Source organism: Dicentrarchus labrax, unplaced genomic scaffold (assembly GCF_905237075.1).
Source record: "Dicentrarchus labrax unplaced genomic scaffold, dlabrax2021, whole genome shotgun sequence".
NCBI classification, from domain to species: Eukaryota; Metazoa; Chordata; class Actinopteri; family Moronidae; genus Dicentrarchus; species Dicentrarchus labrax.
The window spans coordinates 11,402,632-11,428,743 of record NW_026136715.1 but is presented as its reverse complement, the minus strand read 5'-3'; the positions used below and the strand labels follow the sequence as shown (position 1 = coordinate 11,428,743).

General features: G+C 38.4%; 1 protein-coding gene and 1 long non-coding RNA gene across 4 annotated transcripts in view; one reads left to right on the top strand and one right to left on the bottom strand.

Moving 5' to 3' along the window:
• The window catches only part of slc12a5b (solute carrier family 12 member 5b), a 45,637-nt gene extending 35,023 nt beyond the window's left edge, over positions 1 to 10,614 (bottom strand). Inside the window, exon 1 of one of the 3 annotated variants that reach the window (XM_051425650.1) lies at positions 10,077 to 10,614. In XM_051425650.1, the coding sequence (XP_051281610.1) occupies positions 10,077 to 10,131 (55 nt within the window). In that variant the 5' untranslated portion in view covers positions 10,132 to 10,614. The remainder of the gene's footprint in view (positions 1 to 10,076) is intronic. The other 2 variants (XM_051425649.1, XM_051425651.1) reach the window with 2 other exon arrangements.
• On the top strand, positions 10,197 to 16,932 carry LOC127377600 (uncharacterized). The gene is made up of 2 exons (XR_007887714.1): positions 10,197 to 10,286; positions 16,801 to 16,932. It is a non-coding gene; the product is annotated as an uncharacterized LOC127377600 (long non-coding RNA).
• Positions 16,933 to 26,112: the final 9,180 nt, after the last annotated feature.

The following is a 26,112-nucleotide window of genomic DNA, read 5'->3' as shown; positions in this document are numbered from 1 at the left end:
ATACCTATGTTATATATTTTGTTGAGTTGCGTACATTATCCCAAATGTTTTAAACAATGTTCAAACCCAGAGAAATCACTGTTTCACCGGTAGCCTGTCAATGCTGTCATATCCTCTTTGTGCACACGTCAGAGTTGAGGTTGTCTACCAGAAGCAACATAACCATAAATTCGCTTTTTATCCAGATTTAGGCCACATTTTTAAAATACACTTTTTTAGATCTTTTTAACAATAGACGTCTGGATCGCAAGTTATCGGCTCCGGTAGCGTCCCCTTCAAACTGTGTTTTTAAGGGTAAACTGCTTTATTCATTATTTTTAGCGGTTTTAATCACCAGGTCAATTTGTTTTGGAGGGGAGGAGATCTCTGCAGATAATTCGGCTCCTGCTAAAAACCTCTGGAACGTCTGGATCTTAAGTGATCAGACAAACAAGCAGCGTTAACGTTAACAGCAACTCCACTGGCAGGCCCTCTGGGACATTGTTTGTCAGCGTCAGTGTCATCAGACTTCATCTTTTGTTATTTTTGTGTATTTTATAGATGTGTATTGATGTGAGAGAGCCCCTAGCAGCATAAATTACATATTGTACATTTAACAGAGGAAAAAGAAAATGGAAATTCTGATGTTTGGTCACAGAACATTTAGCTCACGTTTCCTTTACTTTAAAAAGTGGAGTACGGTAGGTTGTCTAATTAAAGGTTACAGTTTATTTTTTCCTCCTTCTACAGTTCTACAGTCACTCTACAGTCAGTTAGTGTTGATTCAATCACAGATAGGAAGTGATGTTTTAATATTAGACAAGCTGCTACTAAAGGATAAAAAAAAGACCAAATTGCACACAAACACAATAACTGTTAGAATGATCCATTCATTGCCCTTTCATTGGATTTGTTTACAATAAGGAAAATTTAGACTTCCACCTGACTTAACCTTTAAATGCTGACTCAAATAAACCTGCATTGACAATCTGGTGACACAAAGTTTAAGGATTAACTTTAACAACATAACAATGGACAATATAAGTTTCCTCCACAGACCAGGTGATGAGAGCGAGCTGTGGGAGGGAAAGTGGTGAGAAAGGAAAGAAAGGATTAGACCACATTGTATTTAAAAGTCTCCAATCTAAGATGACTGTGTGGGAGGGATGTTGTAGCTCACTTGGAGGATTAGAGGAAAGCTCTATCACTATTTTTTTATTCTGCTTCAATCGCTCTGCTCCCGGAAGTGTGTGCCTCTGTAGTGTGATTATGGTCTCAGTAAAGCTGTCAAAGCCCCAGTGAGTCACCAGAAAGACTTATACGTCCATATTGTTATGTGAGACTGTTACCAGACAAATGACAGCATTACAGCTGACTGTCCACCTACTCGGGTACTGTACAAGTACAATTTTAAGTCACCTGCAATTTACAAGGATTTCCATTTTATGCAGGTTTTTACTGCTGCTACTCAGAGGCAAATGTTTTTAATCCACTACATTTATTTACATACCCAGACACTTTCAGATGAATAATCTTAATATAATCAACAAATAAATCATGATGTATAATTATTATTAGGTTAAGATAACTTTAGTGATCCCAGCCAAGCAATTCACAAACTACCAAGCCGTATATATTATTATTAATATTAGATCCACCTTTACAACATTAAAGTGGTGTGTACATTAATTAAACTTAACCAAAAAGTGCCAAAATAAAGGTAAATAAAGGCCCCTCAGTATGACAACATTAACATTACAGCATGCAATGTCAGCAGTGCAGTGACGTTACATCATCTACTGAAGGTTACTGAAAATGTTTATCTGACTCATCCAGTAAGAAGACATGACAGCAAATGTGATGTAGGTTGGTTTGATTTGAAATGGACCACATGCATACATTAAGCACATTGGGTCAATCCATATAAATGTGCACTAGATGTCAAGACCTTCTTAATCCAACTTCGACCTTCGACTCTATATAGATTAAAGTCAATGTCTGACACACTTTTCATTCAGTGTTCAGTAATTGAAGAGCAACAAGTCAGAGGATTACTGATAATCACTGACGTGACTTATCTCCCCCGTTGCTCACTGTTTAGAAACTCTCCTCCTCTGTAACACACTTCTGTCACACACTTGAGGTAAAAGATAAACATGTTTGTATCAGTATTGTTGGATACTGCAGACAAATGGCCGGTGTGTTTTCTGTTCTGAGACAGTTTTTATCAAAGCTTGCAAATCAGCTTATGATACATCAGTTAAATTACAAGGAAGCAGCAACATTAAAATCCTATATATGGTTTTAAAAGAGCAGCTTTACATAATGCAGTACTCCCCTGTAATGAGATAATACCTGATGCACCAGTACATGACAGCTCATGTCCACTAGCCATGGAAACAATAACTCAATGACACACAAACATATTTAAACTTTTAATAATTGCTGTTTCCTGATCAATTTCCTATTTAGTTCAGTACAATAACAACAGTGACGGTATTGCTTCTGTCACTATGGTTAATACTAATAATGTGCTAAAAGAGTAACGGGTCCTAATTTAGCCGACAGCTATGACCCTGGCAAAGACAATGAATCATCACCTGCATTAGGAGGAGAAAGAGGTTTTTGTCAGTGCATCATTCATCCACCTATGCTAATGTTTTAGATGACTCCTCTCTCTCATTGAAATTATAATGGTGGACACTCTGCATTAACATACAGTATGGGCAATCAGACAAATTGATGCAAATGATTCAAACACCAGTGGATGAGCTAACAACATCTGGCAAGCAGATTATGTCAATCTCAGCAGGCTGTGGTAGTGATGGCAGGAGGTACATACATATCAGACCACCAAAGGAATTGCTCAACATTTTGGTAAATACACTTATTTACTTTAATCTTGCTGAGAGTTAGATGAGAAGATCGATACCACTCTTGCGCTATGACTCTACATCCAGAAGATAAATTAGCTTAGCACAAATATGGGAGCTAACCATAACAGCCATAACACAATGTGTCTACCAACACCTTTTAAAGTTTACTAAGTAATTAATGAGCTTTAGAAGTGCTAGTAGTCACATATTTTTGCCTTTTAAAAATATTGATCTATTCCTTTAAAGCAGTAGTTCTCAAGCTTCATATATTAATTCATGTATCCCCTTTGAAATATTTTTTCCAGCCACGTACCCCTTGACCAGCACAAAACCTTTACATGAAAATGCCTGTATAAAGAGGTACAATACACAACCAGTGTCTGATTTATTAAGAAAAACTTAAATGCTTCAATTATAATGTTTATAATCCATCACTTAATTCATATAAACTCATTTTTTTGTCATCATGCAATATAACTGAGATGCCATTGTAGTTGCACTTGAGTGAGAAACATGTGCTTGTGCTATGTGAGGTTTTACTTGACAGCAGTTGGTAATTGCATTGGAAATATTGAATATTAAATGTTTATTGAACCTTATTTAGCTAGTATAATTATTCTGATATTTTTAATATTAACATAAAGAAGGGTCATGTAACCCCCTGCAGTACTCCAAAGAACCCATAGGGGTACCCCTACCCCCATTGGAGAAACACTGCTTTAAATCATTTGGAAATATACTTGTTTGCCTTCTTACCCACAAGTCTTGAATGTGTTTAGCTCATTGTTACTCAGCATAAAGTCTGGAACCAGTTAGACTCTGGCACAAATTTATGAAAAACTATTATCATGTTTCTCATCTTGCTCTGTGTCAGACAACAGCCCCCCCTCCCCCCACAAAAAATGTTGGAGCATTCCTTTAAGCATAATTAATTGATTTGCTCCCTGTCTGCTTTGTTCAGCCATTAAGAATTTACCTGAGAGAGAGAGCAGGAGTGACTATTGGTGGCTGAGAAGCAATTTAGTTAAAACAATCCTTTTGAATGTGATTAATTTCAATAACATGAACTGACTAATGAAAGCAACCAGCATGCTGTGAGGCAGTTATTCCTAACCTGGGGGTCGGGACCCCCACTAAGGGTCACAAAATGAATCTTAGGGGTCAGGAGATAATTAACAGGATAGAAAAGCTGAATGGAAAAAAAAAACATTTCTGCTTCACAAAATGATGTAGTTTTTTTAAATAATTTTATTTTTGTGAATTACTGGACAATTTGAGTTTGTTAATACAGTTTGAGTTTGAATACAACAGTCCACCACTGTGGTCCAGATTGAAACATTTCAGTAACAATTAACTGGATTGCCATGATATTTGGAACTGGCTATGGCGATCCCCTGATTATTCCTCTAGTGCCACTATGTGGTTCAAAGTTAAATATCGTGACAATTATTGAATGGATTATCTAGAAATTTGCAGCAGATGTTCCAGAGGATACATTTTAATGACTTGACTTCACCTCTAGTGCCACCAGCACTGTGAAATGTGGTATAGATATTTATGTTCCCTTCGGGATGAATTGCAATGATTGATTTTTCATCTATCACCCTCAGGTCAGAATTTTTAATTTGTCTAAGACATGCAACTAATGACCGACCTCAGATGTACTTTGTGTTTAGTGCTAATGCGTTACACTAAACTAAGATGGTAAACGTGGTGAACATCAGCATGTTAGCATAGTCACTGTGAGCATATTAGCATGCTGACATTAGCATTTAGTTTGAAGCACCACTGTACCTCACAGAGCTGCTAGCATGGCTGTGGACTCTTAAGGCCTTGGCACACCAAGTCTGTATTTTTCATCTTAAGTTGTCGCACGTTTAAAAATAAATACAACCTTACATCAATCATGTTTACACACCGACTCTGAAACTTCTGCTCATCATCCAATTTTTCGAAACAGGTTTCGATTTTCTGTGTTTTTTTCTGCACCTTTCAAAAGAAAGGAGAGGACAGCACAGCACACAGACAGAGAGGGAGGACTCAGCCTCTTGTAGCCACGTTGCCAAATGCAAGAAGCGGGCAGTGAGTGGCGACAGCCTGCGGAGGAACCTCCAGTGGAGAGAAGCAAGAAAGGAAATGACAGAGAAGCTCATTGAGAAAAACATTGTCATTGCTTGATGGCTCCGTGAATTCCACAATAAGTAGGATAATACAGTGCACCAGTTTTTATGCGTAACAATGTGTTTAAAAAACACATGAAGAGAATTGATGTCCACGGGTTATTAATTTGAAGTCCTGTTGTTCAGCGACTTGGCTGAAATTAATAAACTACCCTACTTCACACTGCCTAAACAACTGGTACATTTCTCTTGCACCTGGAAGCCTGAAGCTGTTTTGGGATGTTGTGCGCAGCCAAAAGTATGTTCCCTTCAAGTGTTTTGAGTGTTTTTATACTATGTACCGTCTGTGTGTGTGCACGCACCTCCAGCCAAGGTTTAATCCCTCCCCGTCTAAACAGCCGTAAGAGGTAAGAGGGAAATTCCAGACACTTCAGAGTTCCTCCAGAGTTGGATAGCAATGTCTGTAAACCTGCCATTGTTTGTCATAAATGAACAAACTGTTGAAATGAATGGTAGTCCATCCAAAAATCTACAACACACACTTGATATAAAGACAAACCTCACACAAAAACATGAAATCCTAGATTATTGGATCACTCAATTGTAGATCATACATGATCGATCATGATTTAGCAATAGATGTGGCATCACTAGTATAAGACCCTACAAGAACATTCAGCTGATGTTGCACACCAGCACTTCACCTGTCAAATGACTTTCTTCACATTTGTCTGAAAACAACAACTGAAGATAAATGTACAGCTTTGTACTGGAGTTGTTTGTCCTGATGCCTTGCAAGCATCTGCGTTTTTCATAGACTGTCTCTTCATGGAGGGTCTAAAGCATTTGTCAAGGTCTAGGGCCCCTTTCTCATGTACATTACATAACACTTCTCAGACATCCCACACAAATAAATCAATTGTGAGGGTTAAGGTGTGGCAATATGAAGTTTCTTTTTTTGTTTGTTATTGTTTGTTAGTTTTGTTTTAATAAGTAGAGGTACAACATTAATATCCTGTTGAACATCCTCATTATTATGTGTTTCTGTTTCCCTGCTGATATACTGTGTGTGTCTGTGTGTTTGTGTGTGTGTGTGAGTTACTGTTCAGATCTAGCAGGGTCAGTGGTCACTGCCCACTTCTTCATAGAAATACAAGTTTTTGTTCCTTTATGACACATTATAAAAGGCCTTAAAGTATTTGTCATTGATACAAGTGTTGCATATCCCTGCAAAATACCAAATAAAGTGTTTTTCTGTATCATGGACAGCTGATACATGCCCAAAGCTGCAATGAAATGGATTTATTTGGCTGCTTTAACTTTTATTAGTAAATGTCATCAGTTTTCTGATTGCAAACATTTTCTTCATGTATATTTCTTTTCATCTATCAGCTCCAGTATTACAATAAAAACCCTGACCACTGACCCTGCGTTACTCATACATGGTGTCATTACATGCTTTTATATAAATGCCTCCAAAAAATTGACATTGACATGACCTTTGTTTATCTCCTGCACCAGCTGCTCCACAGGATACAAGCAGTATTTTGGTGGCTACAGCTGTATTGTAAACTCTGTGACTCAAAAGTACTGTGAACATGGAGTGAATCTCGCATTTATTAGAATTTATTGCAGGTCCAGCGATGCACTCAGGATGTATCACTCTAGCAGATTAGTCTCAACAAAAACTGAACATAAGCCTCACAAAGGTAATACATATTGCAGCATGTTTGTATTGAATGGCATTACACTGTAGAGATGTACCTAACCCTATAGAGTATTATATATAGTGAAGGGCATCTCCTTTTGTACTTCCAAGTCAGATTTTAAAATCTAAATGGTGAACCACGAGGCAGCTCCCACACATGGATTACTCATCAGTTCTTAAAGCCTTGATTGTACATTGTAGAAAATTCACAAAGATTATGAATTCATACAAATACTCCACAATGTTTAAAGCAATTCAGAAAGTATTTATTGACAACCATATATAACAAATTCCTCTTCTCACCTCACAATCACTCCTGTTAAGCTTATTGATTAGAACTCATCCATTTTTATTGCGGGTGGACAGCGTCCAGCAGCCCCCAGGGAATCTCATAAATCCGTCATCTTGCCTGCTTTTAAAACTGTCAGAAATAGAATAAATTGGCATTTCTATCCAGGTGCGATCCCAGCTGGGTCTTTAATATACTCTTGCACTGTATGCTCTGCTCATATCATGCTCCCACTCCATTTGCACCACGAATGCCACCTCATTTTTCACCCCTGTGGTGTAATATTGTAGCTCACATTGTGACCTTTAAAAAGCAAAAGATCAGTATTCCTCTGTTGTGTAATGTAATGCACACAAGGAGTTGAAATTTCTGGCATATACAGTATCTGTCTCAGGCAACTGTACATGGAATTTATGTTTTAGTTTGTTTACCTGTTGGTCCAGACTAAAATATCTCATAATAATGACCATGGTTCAGCATAGTCATGCTTAAATGTTGTTCTATTACTGGGTTTACTTGGCATGAGGGACAATAACTAATTGGACAGCTAATAATATGCTTTTGCTCTTCAAAGATTAACTACTGTCTCCTTCACTATGGAGTACACAGGCTTTAGGCGAACAAAAAACAGAAAAAACATTTCACTCTCTTACCAGAGACTAAAATAAGAACCAAAGTTTTGATAATGTGTAACATAATCAAATCTACTCTCAATTATCACCAGGTAGATGGAAGACTACGTATGATAATTAAATGTTTTATAGAGAAACCATGCATGTTGTTTGTTTCATTACTAGATATATTAAGGCCATGTTCTCTACTGTTATAAATTTCACTCATGAAAACAAAAAGACAAGAACTTCATCCTCATTAAATAAAAGAAACTTACCACACTGGTGTTTAAATGAACAAACAGACTCTAAAATCCAGAAAACTTATTCTCTTGAAAATACATATTTGCTGTAGTCCCAAACGGATCCCATTCTGTGATGTGCGAGGGAAAAAAACAAGCTTAAAACCGCTCAACATCTCTGTAACACCTCAAGTGATCACAATATGTGATGTTAAAATGATTTGTCTCACACACACACAACAGCTGGCAATGGGGCAAGTTACTCTTTCCAACTTTTCCTCATCAAGAGGTAAGGTAAATTAGTGTAGTGCATTGCAGTAGTGTTATTTCGTATTATAAATACAGAAACTGAGCCAATATTAGTAGCAATAAAATTGCTGACACAAGTAGATTACACACAAAGTTGATGCAAAAACAGACACAAATTTGTGGCGGGAGACGCAAATGATGCAAATTGGGCAAACACACAAAATTCGCACCATTCATCCCCAGCCCGGGGAGCTCATTCACTGGTAAGAAGAGAGCTCGGAGTAAATATTGAATTGAAAAGTGGATTTATCTTATCTCTTGATTCTGAACTTGTTTGCTGCGAGTCATGGAGGTGCCACTCCCACCTGTAGCTGTCTGTGTAAAACCAGAACTCTATGATGCTATGTATTTACACAGACTGGACAAAAAAGTAGAGTAAGAAAAGTAACCCCCAAATTCCACTGGACACGGCTGCGTCGTGTTCTGGCTCCACCGTGGTCGCTAGAACTAATTTTGAGAGGAAGTTGGACTACCTGGTAAGTGCTGAAAGGACTTCAGTTGTACTTTCCTATGAACTAAGTTAGCATAGCCCTGATAGATCACAACTGAGTTCCGAAAACATGAATTTTAAAAGTTGTTTGCTTGCTGTCTTGTGGACAAAGATGATGTAGGTATTTCGGCATCCTTTTGATCCCTTTATTGTACTTCAATAATCGTTAAATCTGTTTAGTTCGGGCTCACACCACCGTAGTAAGCCAGATTAGAGGACGAATATTCCTATTCCTATACACAGATACAAACAGCCAGAAAACAACATTTGTGATAACTAGTGCTGGAACTAACAATTAGTTCCATTATTGATTATTCTTTTATTATTATTATTTATTTTCTCCAATTGGTTTGTTTGTCCAACCAAAATTTGCAAACCTAAAGATTAAAGTATATTTTTTTTGGGGGGGGGGACTTTTATTGCCTTTATTTGATAGAGACAGCCGAAGGTAGACAGGAAAGGGGGCAGAGAGAGGGGATGACACGCAGCAAAGGGCCGCAGGTCGGACTCGAACCCTAGTCGCCAGCTCTACCCACTGAGCTAACCGGGCGCCCCAGACCTAAAGACTAAAGAAAACCCGGAATACCTTTCATATGAGAAGCTCAAACCAGAGAATATTTTTTCTGCTCCAGTAATAACTAATGAAAGCAAACTAACAGTAAACAGAACAGGTGAAAAAGGCACCTGTTAAATATATTACAATATGGAAAGTTGACATCCAGGACCTATTTGCATGCTTGTTTAGGCACACTCAGACTGTATACATACACTCATACACAAACTCTCCGAGCCACACATGCACCATTATGAAACGCAGATATTGCCCCTGGTGAGATGTTCTAGATGGGGAGAGAGAATGAATGAATTTGAGAGTAAAAAGCTGGTTTCCCCAGATGCTCTGCAGGGGCTGCACTCAGTCCACTAGAAACCTTTTTGTACAACGCTTAAAGTGTTTGGCATGGACATATGAATCTACAGGCACAGGATAAACCTCTGGCGGACCACATCTGAAACACATCCACTGATGTCAAATTCATCCATCCAAAAACCAAAACAGCTCATTTTTAAAAACCCAGCAGTGAGCCAGCAGAGGGGAGGAAAAAGTCTATAGAGCAGACAGATCCTTGACTGGAGCACCTCCACTTTCCACTCTCTCAACATGTGCAACATTAATATTTGTGCCCAGTGAACCTCCACTCATACAACCAGAGCTGAAAAAGTTTTCAAGTTTCTATCTGTCTGTCTTAGCTTTTTACATACAAAAAGGCAGATGCAAGGACTAACACTTATCTCTGTATCCCTGAAGTGACATAATCTTCTTTCTCTAACTTTCCCTAAATCACACGTGCGTGCTCACACGTTCAGCACCCACACTGACACACATACGCAAATTGATGCACCCACGTCCACACACTCCTCTCTCATCAGTCTGTGGCAGGTTTCGTCACTCACCCTGGCTGTTGGGTCCCCCCTCTCCCTCCTCGCAGTCTGTCATGTTGTTCAGCATCCTCTCTCCTCCTCAGGCTGTGCGCACTGAGCACAGCTCTTGATCCTGTTGCTCAGAAAGAAAAGCTCTGGGTGGGCAGGAGCCTACGACAAGATGCGCTTTACTTCTGCGTCTCACTGCCTCTGGTAGCTCAGTTAAAAAAACTGTAGAGAAAGGTAAGCAACATTTTATCCTCTCTTTTAGTTATCTTGTCAGTTGCGTGATTCCCCCTGTCTCTCTTCAGGAGGAGGATGGAGAGACTGAGAGAGGCTGCAGGGGGAGAGTTGATGATGGTGCTCGGTGTCACTCACATGCACGCTCTCAGTCTCTGTGCACCACTCGCCCCCCAGTCAGTTTAAGCCTGATGACTACATTCATCATGTATTCAGAAGGTATTATCCCTCCCTCCCTTCCTCTCTCTCTCTCTTTCTCTCCCTCACGCACGATCATCATCATCCATCTCATCATGAGAGAGGGATGGATGGAGAGGGATTGAGAGACAGAGGGGATGCACGTCAGATGACAAAGTACTGCCTCCTGAGATTAAGCATCTCCTTTGATGTTCTTTTCAGATGGAAGACGAGATTCCATTTCATTACTGTGTATTCATCCCTCTTTTGTTATTTTTCCCCCACCCTGCTTCTCTCTTTTATATTTTCCTGTGTGGCCGTGGCCCATTATCTATGGAAGGGCTGCGGGCTACACTTGTGTAACTCTGTGAATTTAAAATGCAAGCCTCTCACCATTACCACACACACAAACTCTCCTGGATAAGTTTGCGTGAGGGACTATTTTCTGAATTTAAGCTTTTATTTTAAATCTTCATCTAAATTACAAAACTGACAAACACTTCTGAGTGCTGTTCTGAGTCGATGTATAGGCAGGGATGGGAAACTTAGTAGTGTTTTATTTATTTATCACACATAAATCACATTCTGCTGATGATAGGTTGAAACCTGAAGTTTGTATCTTTGGAAAGGCCCTCAACTCTTTCCATACCTATTTAACAGTATGAGCATGTTTTAAGTCCCATTATATTCCGGTGTTCCACATGGTTCAATCCTTGGTCATCTCCTTTTTTCCTTTACATGCTTGCACTCAGCCACAACGTAAATTTTCATAGCTATGCAGATGACACACAACTGTACATATCGTTAGCACCAGATATTCCCAACAGTTTGAAGTGAGTAAGATTTAGGAGGCTCTATTAAATTAATATGGCAGCAAAGGAATATACTATGCATAACTATGTTTTCATTCGTGTACAATCACCTGGAATTTATGTTTCTACAGAAGCATAAAACCAACTCACCACCATAGTTTTGGTTGCCTTCTGCAATCTCACCATTAGATGCCACTAAAGCTTACACACTGGTCATTTGAATTATTTGGTAGATGTGTAACAACTATTTGAAATTAAATGAAGACAGACCTGAAATTGTTGTCATTGATGCTGATTGTGAAAGAGACCAAATTCTAAGTGGACTTAAAACTTTGGCAAAGCAGACTCAGTCTAAGTCAAACAGCTTGGCTGGCTGTCATCAGGGACAACAATTTAACCTTATTGACACATCAGTAAGATATACTATATACTGCTTTATTGTATTTCAGTGTTTTGTTTTCCACCTTTTACTTTATTTGCTTAAATGTTTATTTTTTATCTAAACAATTTAATGGAGAGAACTTTGCAGAGAAGCTCTATAAATATTTTTGTATCTTTTTACTCCCGTTTTAGCTTCTACTGGAACATGTGTCAGTTTCACACGTCTCTTCTCAGACCATAGTGTTTTACCAAGACAATGAGTAAGATTTCCATCAATAAATTGTAATTATGGCATGGGGGTCACCTAAAGGACCCTGAGCTCCAGTAAAATTCCAATTTGTAAGGAAGGTAGCATCATGCAGCTGAAGAGAAGTGGCTTAATGAGTAGAAATGATAGATTGCAACAAATGAAAAATTAAATAAAAGGATGTGGTACAGCTGGTTGATGGGGGGCACAAAGGCACAAAATAGGAGGAAGATTAGAGGAGTAAAGTGAGGAGAAGCTAGAAGATGAGGTAATTAAGGAAAAGATAGACAAGAAAGAGACACATACAGGTGGCTGTTATTGAGGACTAAAATGCTACAGGCATTTGGATTATACATTCTTGTGTGGTGCATGTATCATCCCATACTGAAGTTTAGAGAGCATCACTAATCCACACCACCTGCCTAGTGATAAAGATAGCATGGCCAAAAACACAACTGGCATTTAATGGATGACAGGAGAAAAAAAAAAGCCTTTTTCAAACCATTAGTATTTGTATGCTTGACATTATGTCACAGTGAACTGTGTGCCCATCTCTGGTTAGATGATCTCTGAGTTTTGGCAGATGTTCAGAGAGACTTTATCCTCACTGACTGGCACCAACTACAGACTGCATCATGTTTGCTCGTGTCACGCCGCGGTGCTCAGTCCTCGCTGATATTTTAAACATCATGTATTCTTCTGGCTCCACTGTAATTACCCCGAGAAAGCTGACATAATGTTTGACAGGAGCGAAGGAGGAGAGAGGAATTGCTACTAATGAAGGAGGGCTGTGCTGAAACTGGTCAGATGGAAGCTGCAGAGTAGGTCACAAGAGGGGAAGAGGCAATTCATAAGGATAATGGGGCATTTTAGGCTATAATCAAGCATGTTACCCTTGTGAGAACAGCACATTTAAAAGAAGAAACACAAAAAACATAGACTGCTGATTTTTAGCTACCACCTCAAAATCAACACTCCCTGCAACATGATGAGAACATGATCTCAATAATCATCCTCGACCATGCATATCAAGATTTATTTTCTGTTGGACTTGCATTTTGCTTTTATCGATACGCCAACTTTTCCACCTGAGCCAACTATTTTTCAATATTTCAAGCTTTTAATTTTTCAGTGTTTCCACAAGTTTTTCAAGCACAAATGTATGCGCATAAAACAAAGACTGAAATGCACTTAACATAAACATGTTAGCAAACAGCTGCTTATTTACACACCCAGCTGATAAAATTGTCATTCATATGGAGTTATGCTGTGTGTCTTGGTTTCCACCAACTCCTGAGGGAAATTGCTCTTTAACTTCTAAATGCATGTGCATGTGTTCACCAGCGAACTTAGTCTTTTTGCTGTTTGAGGTGCTGTACAGTGGGTTTTTAGAGCTTTTCCTCTGATAACTGCTGCCAGCTGTGACCAAAACTATTACCCTTTTTCCACCAAGGCAGTTTGAGGGGACTCTCGAACACCACACAAACACTCAACCAAAAAACGCTTAAGACAGGGGGCTGGGGGGGACCTTGTGGCTAGCCAGCTATGTATTTATTAGCTGTTTTGCCCATAGATATTAGGAACGTAACATTGAGCTAGCTAGCTAGCTAGCCATTGGTTGGCTAAAATTACCCAAGCAAGCATAGATACTAATTTCTCACATCAATGTTTTGTTTGTTACTTTAATGTTATGTTTGACGTTTGTAACCTTGATGTGAGAAATTAGTAGCTATACTTGCTTGGGTAATGTTAGCTGACTGTCAGGTAACATTAGTGATATAATGCCGTAGCTTTATGATGGCTCTCTATCCTGTGGCAGACCAGTTCTTAGAAAGTTTTCAAGTTGAACCCACTCTGAACCTGCACTAGCACCAGCCCAGAACTAGCTCTAGGTTTGCAATGGTAGAAAGGTAGTATATTAGATTGGTGAGAGTGATCCCTTTCACATACTTATAAACAAGGAGTAAATGTTATTTTGAGTACAGCCCTCATTTTTAGTCTCTGCCCTAAATGTAATGATCTGTTATTTCATTCACCATACTATGTCTGTACTATATGCTGTGGGTTTCACGTACATATATGCGTGTGGCCTGACTCACCGTTTCCCTGCCCTGTCAGTGAGAGTGGGCTGTTGGCTGGGCTTTGATTGGCAGAAAGCCTGAGAGCCATCTTCATCTGGGCCAAGCGGCTTTAGCTCTTAACCCATGGGCACCTCCCTCCCTCCCTGTCTGTCTGCCTGCTGCACATGTGGCTCTGGATACTACTGCTCACACACTCATTCACACCTATGTTGGTATGGAAAAGCATGTAAGCCACGCAACACACAAGCAAGTTACCTGCAAAAAAATCTTTAAAAAAACACAAACACACACACAAATGCACACAGACACAAAACACACACAGGGAACCTTCCGATGCCCTAATCCTGCAGATTAAGGCCATGAGCGCTGGATTTGATTTTTTTTGATGGTTTTTTTTAAATAAACAACATAAAATGACATAAAATGAATCAGAACCTTTATATCTGTTTTACTAAAAAACTTTAAACCCTTTTCTCAGCATCACTGTTTTACTGCTATCAGTACATTAGTATCTATATGACTATGTTGAACTGACATGTTATTTAGAATAAAAAGAATAATGTAAGCTTTTCATATGGAAATATATCAAATACAAAACATATGAAGTTTGCACACTAATGGGTGGTGATTTTTCCATTGTTATTATTATCCATGTTATTCCTTATATTAGATGTCTGTACCATGTCTTCATCTCCATCATGAACTGAATTTCTAAGGGGGTTATCAGTCGCCATGATGCAGCTCACACAGGGCAGCGGGTCTTGAAGTTGACAGAGTGCAACATGCAAAAGTCCTTTAATACCTACAGGGGCAGCTTTGTCATTATTGGCAACGCTGTCCTGGGAGGTTTAAGATTTACGACTGATATGGGGATCTGGGAGCAGTCAGGAGGAGGGATGAGAGATAGATCTGTTCTGAATTTGTCCCCAAGCTGGACTCTACGAGGACATCCAAAGGCAGAAATGATCTCTGGTCCTGCCATCTGTCTGTCAACACTAGCATTTCCCTGAACAACAGGGAGAGCAATATATACAGTATATGCCCCTACTGCCCCCGCCACCTGCCAACCACCCATCCTCCCTTCCCCCCAACCCGAATAGCACTTTAGCTATAAGCACAGTCAGAGGAGGATTCAGCCTTGGTCGACGTTTTAGGCCACGCTGCATTTCAGTGAGCATGGGTCAATATTATAAGCTGGTTCCTTCCATTACATTAAATGAATTAGTCAAAAACATTTTGGAAAATACACTTTGCATTTTCCTGCTGAGAAGTGGATCAGAACATTGATACCATTCTCATATTTCTTCGTTTAATATTAAGCTACAGCCAGGAGATAGTTTGCTAAAGATAAATTGAAGGCTATGATGTTGGTAAAAAAAAAAAGTAAACTAAAACTAAAAGATTTTTTATGCATATCGTGGTGTGTTCTTTGTGCTATAAGAGTTGCCTAAAATTTTATTTTTTTCAAATTAAATTGAAATATATCACTATATTTTGAATTGTAACTCTCTTGCCAACCTTGGAGGTTATATGCTGGATTATATCTTGACTTCCTGAAATCTTGTCGTAGAATAAGCATACTTCTTCTCATTGGGAGTGATTTCTGAAACAAACCCTCCTTTCAAGTCACTTAAATAGACAGAAAGATGGGGATATTACAGGATAATGTGACCATTGTAAACCTTGTCATCAAGGAAAATTTAATTATATCACATACTTTTGGAGTGTCTTCTATTATATAGTGTACATATATAAAAAAGTGTGTCTATTGGAAAGGAGAATGTTTCATCTCCAGGTGAGGTAGAGTTCATCAACTTTTGTTTGGTTCAACTTTTATTCTATATAATTTTATATTTAAATCATCTGATGACTTTCATGTAGAAAAATACGGACAGAATGTACATGTGGAATCTATACACTGTCATATCAATTTCGTGTGCAAATCTGATCAAAGAGCTTGAGGTTAAAGGTCACAAGAATTTAAAAAACAGCTACAAGCCATCTGGATTACAGACATGATAACAGTAAAAAGGGGAAATTTAAGAAATAAATCACAAAGGAATAATGGCTCAGACACCCCATCTAAGATCATATTCATACAACAGTATGATTGATTCGATCTGAGACTTTAAACCTGAAATACATTTTTTTTTTACTATATTCACCAGGTGCGTTTAGAGCTGCCTGCTTGGGCCAAAATAACTACATTAACTTCCAAAATGATACTATGAGAGCAGTGAGAGTGAACCAAAACACTAAAGTTGTGGGCCGCTGTTGTGTCCAGATCTGTTTTTCCATCGATTTGTGTTCCCCCTTACCTTATCCTGAACTAAAACAATACCCCTAATCCCAGCCAGTTTTTGATAAAAAAAATATAAATTTAAGCAGCATTAAGGTACATTTTATTCATGTGGTACAATTTTATACAAATGCATTTCAAAGTGCTTAAGTGACCAAACTAACTAACAAAAATAAAATGTTTATTTGGTAGAGCAGCATCAGATTTCCAGTTTACCGTAATTAGAAGAACTGGGTAAGTTGGGTAAATTTTAGCTAACATAAACATCTTGTGAGTGAAGGTCATGCAGTGTTTGCCAGGACTCCTGCTGTGTGATTGTGTGATTGTGTGGTTTTGTTTTCTACCTTGGTATGAGTGAGGTCTGCTTGTTGGGTTTGTCTGTCTGCTTGTTCCCTTCCCCCCTTGCCCTCTCTCTTTCTCCACTCACAGCTCTTCAGCTCCTTTGAACTTGTTAGCCAGTGTAGTCTTTTGATTACCAGCCAGCTTACCAAATTTTTATAGCCGTTTCCTCTGCCACCAGATTCGCCTGTCTGCCAGCTCTCCACACCGATTTTCCTCTAACACCTTCACCACCGGACCCAAACCCCTGACTTCAGCCAGCTTCCAGATCACCCTTCTTCGCACCAAAAGAATAAAGACTTTGTGTTCACTATTACCAGTCTCAGTCTGCTTTTGGGTTCAGCCTCAGAATCGTGACAGTGTTATTCTTGTATATCCACAAAACAAAAAAACAATAAAATGAATCAAATAAAATCCAAATCCAATACAATCAAAAAATGTCATTGCCTCTCACTGAAGGGCCTGCTTTCCTTGTGTATCTTTTCACATAAATAATCAAAAAAGATATTAGAAAGACTGGCTACAAATGACCAACAATGACGTGCTGACACTTTAGTGATTTACAAATTGTACTCATACCAAATTTAGCACAACCCCTGAGAGTCCTCAATAAATGATAATAAATGAAGGCGGCTTCTGAAAATGTGTCTAATCTCTGTAAATTAATTAAGAATGACAGGAAATAAAAATAGTTGATAGACGGGTGGAAAAGACGGAAGGAGTCCCAGTTGATGAATTATTCATAAGGCTAATCGGACTGACATTTTATGTCCCCATCTCACTTACAATGTCAGTGTATTTGCATGTGAGGAAGACGAACTTTGTGCAAATTTCTTGCAGCGGTTCAAATCTGCCTGAACACAGATGCACACAGAGCCCGGAGTGACACATCCTGCCTCTGAATCTTCCAGCTGCAGTATAGTTTAAAAAATCAAGTTTATTTAACTGAATAGATGCAATATCATGTGGGCCAGTAATCCTCTCATTTCAAATGTCTTTAATTTTCTGTGTGCCTTTGTCTTTACCCTTCATGTTTTATGGTTTTGTCCCCTGAATGACCTTGGTTTGATCTTTGCCACTGGGATTCGACAAGATTTGTCTGGGGGGATTCAATAAGGCCATGGGTCACTTAATTGAACAGTATGGATTGTACATATAAGTACAAAGTTGGCCGTAAAAAAGGTACTGCAAATGTAAAGGTCTGTACATCCGGGAAATATCTGTATGTATATCACAATGTTAAGGAAAGGACATAATAAAGCAAAAGGCTACAGTGTGATAGGGTCTCTTGCATTATGGTATTGATACATGGTGATACGTTTACTTGTGACACTGAGGCAGAGATTTTCCCTTCTGACAGTTTGTGGCTGTTTTACATTTGAATGATGGCAGGTGTGTTCATACCGATATCCAAAAAATGCTCTCGCACAGAACCTCTTCACCTCAGCTGTTTGGAAAAGTTTGTGACAATATTTTATAGATATATATATTAAGTATATTAAGGATTGGGAAGATTACTTAAAAAATTAAATCTGATACTAATGGCCTGTTAAAAAAACATACAGTAACCTAATCCAAGAATCACAATATTAGAGTAATGTAACTTGATTACTTTCAATTATTTTTGGATTACCTCAACACCAAATATGTAAATAAAGACAAGAGAAAGATGATGTTATATTCTATCAGACAACAGAACAATGCAACCAAAAGAAAATAGGGAAATGGGGGAATTTTTTGCATCAACAATGTATCCTCTGCCTAGTGTATTTTTGCTCTTTATTAAGCAAATTCTTGCAGCTGGAAGGCATAATTTACACTGTACTGTAATGTTTTTTAAAACTAATCCCGATAATAATCCCCATTTTTTCAAAATGTAACTGTAATCTCATTAGGGTTACCTTTTTTTTATATTCTGATTACATAACTCAATTACATGTAATCCGTTACTCCTCAAGCCTGGGTATATTATTGATTGCTGCAATTTGAAAAACCAAACATTTCTCTTACAGTAACACAGATATTATGATATACTGTATACTGTGGAGATTTATCATACCATAAGCTCAATTGAGAACAGCTGATAGAAGACAGTAAGTAGGCAACATCTGGAACAAATCAATATATAGTCTAACATGTGAGTGTATTTGGTGGTTGATATAGATGAAATTGCTTTTCAGGGATCTGAATAAAGCAGGGGTCTCAAACTAAAATTGGCTTGGGGCCATCTCACAGGAGGGCCACTTCAACGTTTTAGCAAGAAAGTGCAATATTCTGAAAATATTTCCATTAATAACATCATACTTAACAAAACAAGAAAAATGCAAACCCTTCCCCCCTCGGGCCGGCAGTTTGAGATTCCTGGTATGAAGGCTTTTGGTGCAGAAATCTAGCGACACTAAGATGGATTTTTAAACTATAATATGATGCTAATTGTGTGTTATATAGAAAACATGTCTCCTGGGAAAGAAAATGTCTCATCTATGGTTTAATGGCAAGTGAAATTTCAGGTTGCGTGGTTCTTTTGTGTATTAAGCATTAAAAGAAGCATTTAATGAACTGATGTAAGTGAACACAGGGAAAGATATATGGGCAATCTAAAATAAAATGCCTAATAACGTAATTTAGTTATTTCCTTTTTATGCATTTATTGTGTCATAATTAAACAAAAACATATGTTAGACATACATGTGTTTAGGGTTTGTATTTAATAACTGAACTGTGATATACATTTTCAATGTAGACCTGCCAATAATGTTTTTAATTTGAATTTTTTAAATCTTAAATCTTCCATAAAGACACCAATGAAGATAACATTTACACTATACTACCTATGCTTTCTCCAGCCAGAGGTGATACAACTGTGTCCTCAAATGATCTTCCATCTATCCACGATTCAGCCACATCAATCCCACAAGAACATAATCAGCCCCCCAAAAATATTCTGAATTGATCTGTCACTTCCTCATAAATGTTTTTTGGGTCTCTAATCAAAGTGGTTAAGCAGTTTTGGTCAGAAAAAATGTCCAACAGTGTAATCCTTTTTTAGCAGTACAATCCTCTCAGCATGATGACGTACTGTAGCCAGTCTGACAGCTCAGTGACAGGAGCAGCATCTCCTGGGTTCACTCTATATACGGTACTGCCTTTATTGTTGGTTAGTTGAATAACATGCACTTATTTTCAGATCAATCTGAAGCGATGGCTTCTTTTTCTGCAGATGTTTAATAGGAGAAAACTTCTACGAGTTGGTTGGAAGTGCTTTGGATGAAAGGAAACACACTGTACAACAGCAATTAAAGCTCAGTTACAAACACACAGAAACCTTTATGCTTTAGCTTAGATTAAAGGTCCAGTCTGTAACATATAGGAGGATCTACTGGCAGAAATTTAACACATTATTCATAGGTATGTTTCCATTAGTGTATAATCACCTGAATATAGGAAATGTTGTGTTTTTCATTACCTTAGAGTGAGCTGTTTTAATCTACAAAATACATTCCATGGAGTCTGCCATACTTAATTGCCATGTTTCTATAGCCAAGAAGGGACAAACACTGGCTGTAGGGCTTCTTGTGTTTGAGAAGTTAGGAAATATGCTTTTTTGCTGATTTATGAGGAGATTGATATCTAACTCAAGGATGCAGGTAAGTGTTTTCCCAAAATGCTAAACTATGCCTTTAAGCGACCTATCTTTGCTTAAACCTTGATATTGTGTAGTTGAATTGGACACATTTTCTCTGTTAAAGCGCCACATGTATTCCTGAAACCTGTCAGACAATCAAACTCGACTGACTAAAATTGTGTTAAAATGTTAATCTTTTATTAAATTGCAGGAGTTAAAGCACAATAAGTTAAACACCTGTACACTATTCTGCAAACCAATACAATAACCCCACTACAAATATCATCACTGCAAGGCTCACAGTGTCCAAGTGAGGCTAAATTTCCAACTATGGCCTTAAATGTTCCCACAGTAACTTCTCTGACATATATCTAACACACGATGACTCCATTACTGTTCAGGACATGCAAAATGTAACCCCGTAGGTACTACTGCTTCTCTGCTTTTGAGATTTGCTGTGCTGGATGGTCACCAACAGATGGCGACACAGACTGCGTGTCTGCTAGTTCTTTAGTTGCACCTTTTTATGAGTATGACTTATGATTTAGTTAAGTCCTGTGCTTACACATAATGTAGGTATGTAGCACTATATTATGCCTTATGTCAGTTCTAGTGGTCTTGTCAAACTATTTTCAAAGACTTAGTCAGGGTTTTTCTTCTGTCTTGTTTGACATCTGCCTCCTTTGAGATTCTGCCTTGAGGTTTTTACTGTTCTGCCCTCATGACAGCTCACTGGAATTTAAATTTGGACACTCATCTGGGAGGATTGTTGGGATTCACATCTATCATACTCCAGTCAGTACGGATACTGTGAGAGCAATTCCTGAGAGATCTTTTCATCTCTGTGTTGTTTCATGACTGCAAATGAGGCGTAAAAAATAAAAATTTAATTAAAAAAAACTGGCTGGGATTTTGTAAAAATAATCCAATTTCATCATCAAAAGGGGATTTTAGACAGCTACAATAAAAAGAACACTGGTTGCCTTTTTGCTATTCATTTTCATCAACATCATTAGAAGCTCAAAACCCTGTCTGTGGATCATCAGACACAATTTAAAACAACCAGATTAATATTTTCTACAACTGCATCCAAATCATGTTGCTCTTCTCATCCTCTCAGCTGTAAATTGGAACGGTAGTGATGCACGATGACCTCAGTGATCCTGACGTAAGCACAAAAGAAGCATCGCCACACACCCGTTATGCAATCAGCAAGTCTGTTATCTAAACTGAAACCGATGCGAAGTGGAATCGTTAGTTAAATAAAAAAAAAAAATCCATAATCCAACATTGAACATACAACATACATACAGTCATAAATATGAGATTGTCTATTTACATTTTTTTTTTCATCTTTATAGTTTTGATGCATAGCAGGTGGATATAACTTTTAAAACATGGTAGGCAAATGGCAAAAACAATGAGACAAAAAAGTCAACTAATTTGGTTGTCACTTTTAAGATTATTGATTTTTATAGGTAAAAAAAAATGTCTACAAGCCTACATGGATTGGAAATGGACTACAGGCTTTACTGTAACAAGAAAGGTGAAACAGAGATAATCTGCCACAACAAATTGACACCAAAACCACCAACATAATTTACTAACAGGTCAGCGCGTGCCAAATACAGATTTCTGAAATGTTTAAAAACATCTTTTCTAATGACTGGCTTACAGCCTTATGTAACCTCTGCACCGCACAATAATCGCAGTCATATTTGTGAGCAGTGTTTTTGGCACAGCATCAGTAAACTGCTATCTCCTCAGTGGGTGGACCCCTGCTGCACGCTGAGCTAAGTAGAGCCAGATCGCTGTGGGCAGCATGAGAAGAAGCCAGTACGTGTGAATTATTAGATGACCTTCCATGCAGCCAGAGACATGAAACAATCTCCAGATGAGTCCTTCCTCTGTAGAGAACAGATCATGGAACCCTGGTTTCCACGGCAACAGGGCACCAAGTCGACTATAGCAACCAGCACATGTGTCTGGAGGTGTTTTTCTTTCTCTCTGTTCCTTCAATCCCTTTCTTCTTTCAAGTCACATACCTCTACTGTGAAATCCTCAACATCCCACGAGACAACGGAAAGATTCAATCTAATGAGTTTTTGTGGTGCAATTTTGGGATATTAAAGGAATAGAGCAACATGATTCACTTTATTGCTGAGAGTTAGATAACATTGACGCCACTCTCATGTCTGCCCATTCAGTTTGAAGCTAGAGCCAGGAGACAGCTTGGCTCTGTGCAAAGTTAAAAGATTTGGTGTAGTGACTAAGCATCCAGCTAAGCTAAGCTAACATCTCCAGGCTACAGCGTCATATTCAATAGAAGGAATTTGCTGTCGCTATACGTCACGACCCAACGAACTGCTTGAGCTGACCGGAAGCAGTAGTTTGTCAGCTAGTGTTGCTGAGTTGTTTTCTTTAAATTAGCTTCATGTTTAATGGACAGACAGTGGTATCAATCTTGCTTTCAGAAAAGGCTAATAACAGTGATATCCATTAATGATTATACTGACCTGAAATTAAAACATGCGAGATCAGTGAGAGAGTTCATACATTTCAAGTTTTTATTTAGTACTGTATTAGTCATCATAGTGATTGGACTTGTGAAAAACAAATTAATACAGTGCATATGTTGTAAGTATCAGTTTAATTTTGCTTCAGCGATTTCCTACATATGTAATCTATTAGCCACCAGACACTGAAACATATTTCATTTTTATCTCAAAGAGAATGGCCAAAGAGTCCCTTCAGCTCGGATTGACTGAGAGCCTGAAGAGAGATTTCATTTTCCCCAAAAGAGTGTGCATTGCTTCAGTGCATAGAGCAATTAGACTATTAACTATAAGAACTATAACTACTTTATGTCAAATACATGTACTATTTCTCTAGTTCTCAGGCTGCCTCCAAAGTCAACAGTGTAAGATGTTCGTAAAGGTTTTTCAGCACCAGACAAACAGATGGCAACTGTTTCAGTACATATGATGTGCACAGATAACCTGCCAGTTGGGTTTCTACACAAAACCATCTGGGACATTGTCCTTATAAACAGTTTGGAAGGCAAACCCATCAATTATTGTTGTTTTTGCTGTAATCACAACAACCACACCTTTTGCTGTCTGAACCACTTGGACACAAGCGCATTAAGTTGAAGCCTGGTTAAATGCATTCCAGCGAATCCAGCTGCCTCACAAGCAGTGTTGGGCAAGTTCCAAAAGTAGTGGAACTACAGTAATGGCTTACTTTTGTAATGCTTACAATGTAAGTGCACAGAAAAGAGGGTAAAAAAAATAGCACACCACTGACTAGAAAATATAGCAGTGGAACAACTATTGCAGTACCAGTGGAGTAAGTACTGTGGTGGTGATTATAAGAGACCACGAGGGACAGTGACAATTGCCTTGTGTATGTGGGTGGGCCCTTTCACGCCTTCACAAGGTGTTTAGCAGTGACTAGTCACATGAACAGCATGGGATAAGAAATACCCAGTGGATTGGCTATATTCCCAAGAGAGAACAGCAGAGCGAGGAATTTGGACTTCTTGTTAATGACTTTACTGTGTGAAAGGCCTGTAGGATGAACTTCTAATGGGTCAGTACAGGTATATCAGGGATAGAAAATGCACACTTACAACATTTACAACTAGAAAAATATTTGCACCGAGGTTATAAGTACCTCAGTATAAAGGATTTTCATCTGGAGAGGTGCTAGACTCCACCCACTGTCGTGTGTGTGTTTATTTAAATGATCTAAGGCACATCTTCAGACATCCACATATAAAGTTTTTAATAATTGGACATAGCTCAAACTAAGTCAGCCTTGTAGCTCGGGCTACATCAATTGGCCAAGACATTACAGTCAGTGTTAATAATGTTAATAATATTCAAATGTGCAGTTCCTCGGACTGTTGGCCTATACACAGAGTTTTAGCAAAATTGGATAAGACACAGTAGATCCATTTTGGTTTGGGATAAACACACAGACCACAATAATCCTGATTGTATGCTAACACAGAAGCGAGTGTAATGAAAATCATATTTTCAAGGGCATCCCAGTGGCCAAATGGTTGAGAAGCTTTTCTTATAAATGCAACTTCTCCAGGGATCTTTGTTGCACGCCATAATTATTTTTAAATGATGATAACAATTTTTCTAGTAAAGAAAGACAGTGTGAATATGTGAGGTGCTTTAACGTTTTGCAGATTATATGAATGGAAGGGCTTTTTACTTAACTTACATAATGCTACTCAGGTGGTTGGGAGGTTTTGGAGGTTATTCGAGTTCAACCATAAAAATCAGAGGGAAAGCTAAAGACGGTGTGAGAGAAACTCTTAACAGCATCACTTTGAACATAAGGTAAACTTGGAGCTACAACCTCCAATCGATCAATCCAATCGAGATTCTCATTGTGGTATAACCTACTGAGACCTCATTGCTCTTTTGGACCGGCTTGAGTGGCCCAAATCAAGCAATGTGCTTTCTGGAGAGAATGACATCTATGGTCTGGTCAACAGCCTGGAAGAGTCATGCAGGAAGGTGTCAAAGACGTCAGATGCTGGAAACTATTTGGCGATCCAACTGGAAGACAGCAAAGAAGGCTCATCTGGCAACTTAATCAGAAGACGAGCCAGGCTTATCTGCCATTGATGAGCTACCTCCAAACCAAAAAAGCCTTACATCAGCCCTTATTAATATTAATGCAACGTGCTTGGATCCAACCTTTTCTTTTGTCCTGGCTCAAAGATAGAAACTGTGTTTTTTTGTATCTTGGGGCATTGTCTAGGTAAGGGACCCCTATTGGGAAACTTTGGATTGGATGTGCATGACCGCAGCTTCATTATGTGTTCTTTTATTCATGAAGTTCTGGCTTTTTGATTTGAATTTCAGGAGCTGGAAAACCTTAACTGCCTTTTCTTCATCAGGTTATCCTAGATTAAGTTAAAATGGCCCACGTCTTACTCTGCCCTGCCAAAAAGGAAGGGACTAGGCAACGAAGTTTGCTACCTTTAGTTTTAGTTTTTTTCACGTTAAGTGTTTTTTTTTTTCATTTTTTATTTTGGAGTGACATCAAAGCATTGTGGGTAACAAATAACCTCACCTCACCTTCTCGTTCCAAGCGTGGAGGATAATCTACAGTGGCTGTGAAACTTGCAAAAAACTTGAAAGACCTTATCTAGAGCCAGTATGTCGTTTGTCTAATCTGGGCTACTGTAGAAACATGGCAGTTCAACGTGTCAGCCTCTATGGAAGAGGGCTGACTCCCTTTGCAGATAAAAACGTCTCATTTTAAGGTGATGAAAACACAATGATTATATATAATAATTATTATATTCCATTTCTACAAAAAGATCCTCCTAAATGTTACACACTGGACATTTAATCAACTTTCATTCATGAAGAACACTAAGGGTCTAAACTACTCTACAGCCATGTGGCTCAGAGGCACAGCAGCGCTTTGAGCTAAATGCTATTACCAACACACTGACACTAGATAAAAAGTTAGATGGTGACCAGAGTTACAATTCATCATGAGGGCTATGACTGTAGCAAATTTCAAGACAACCCATTCAATATTTGTCAAGACATTTTACTAAAAAATAAAAATGTGAACCTCATGGCGGCACGGTTTAAGTTCCTCCTATTAATTTGTAAACTCCATAGATGTAGATAGATATAAAATTCTACCAAATTAGGATTCATGCTTTTTCATAAGTCCCCTTTAATCATCAACACTTGACACAACGCCATGCTGCTGATATGGTTTCTATGTTGAGATGAGGTGGGAGGGACCATCTTGTGCCTAAGCAATATGTGCATATTGAGGCTTCTATGATGTTGCATCTGTCATGGTACCGTCTGTGGTGCGAGA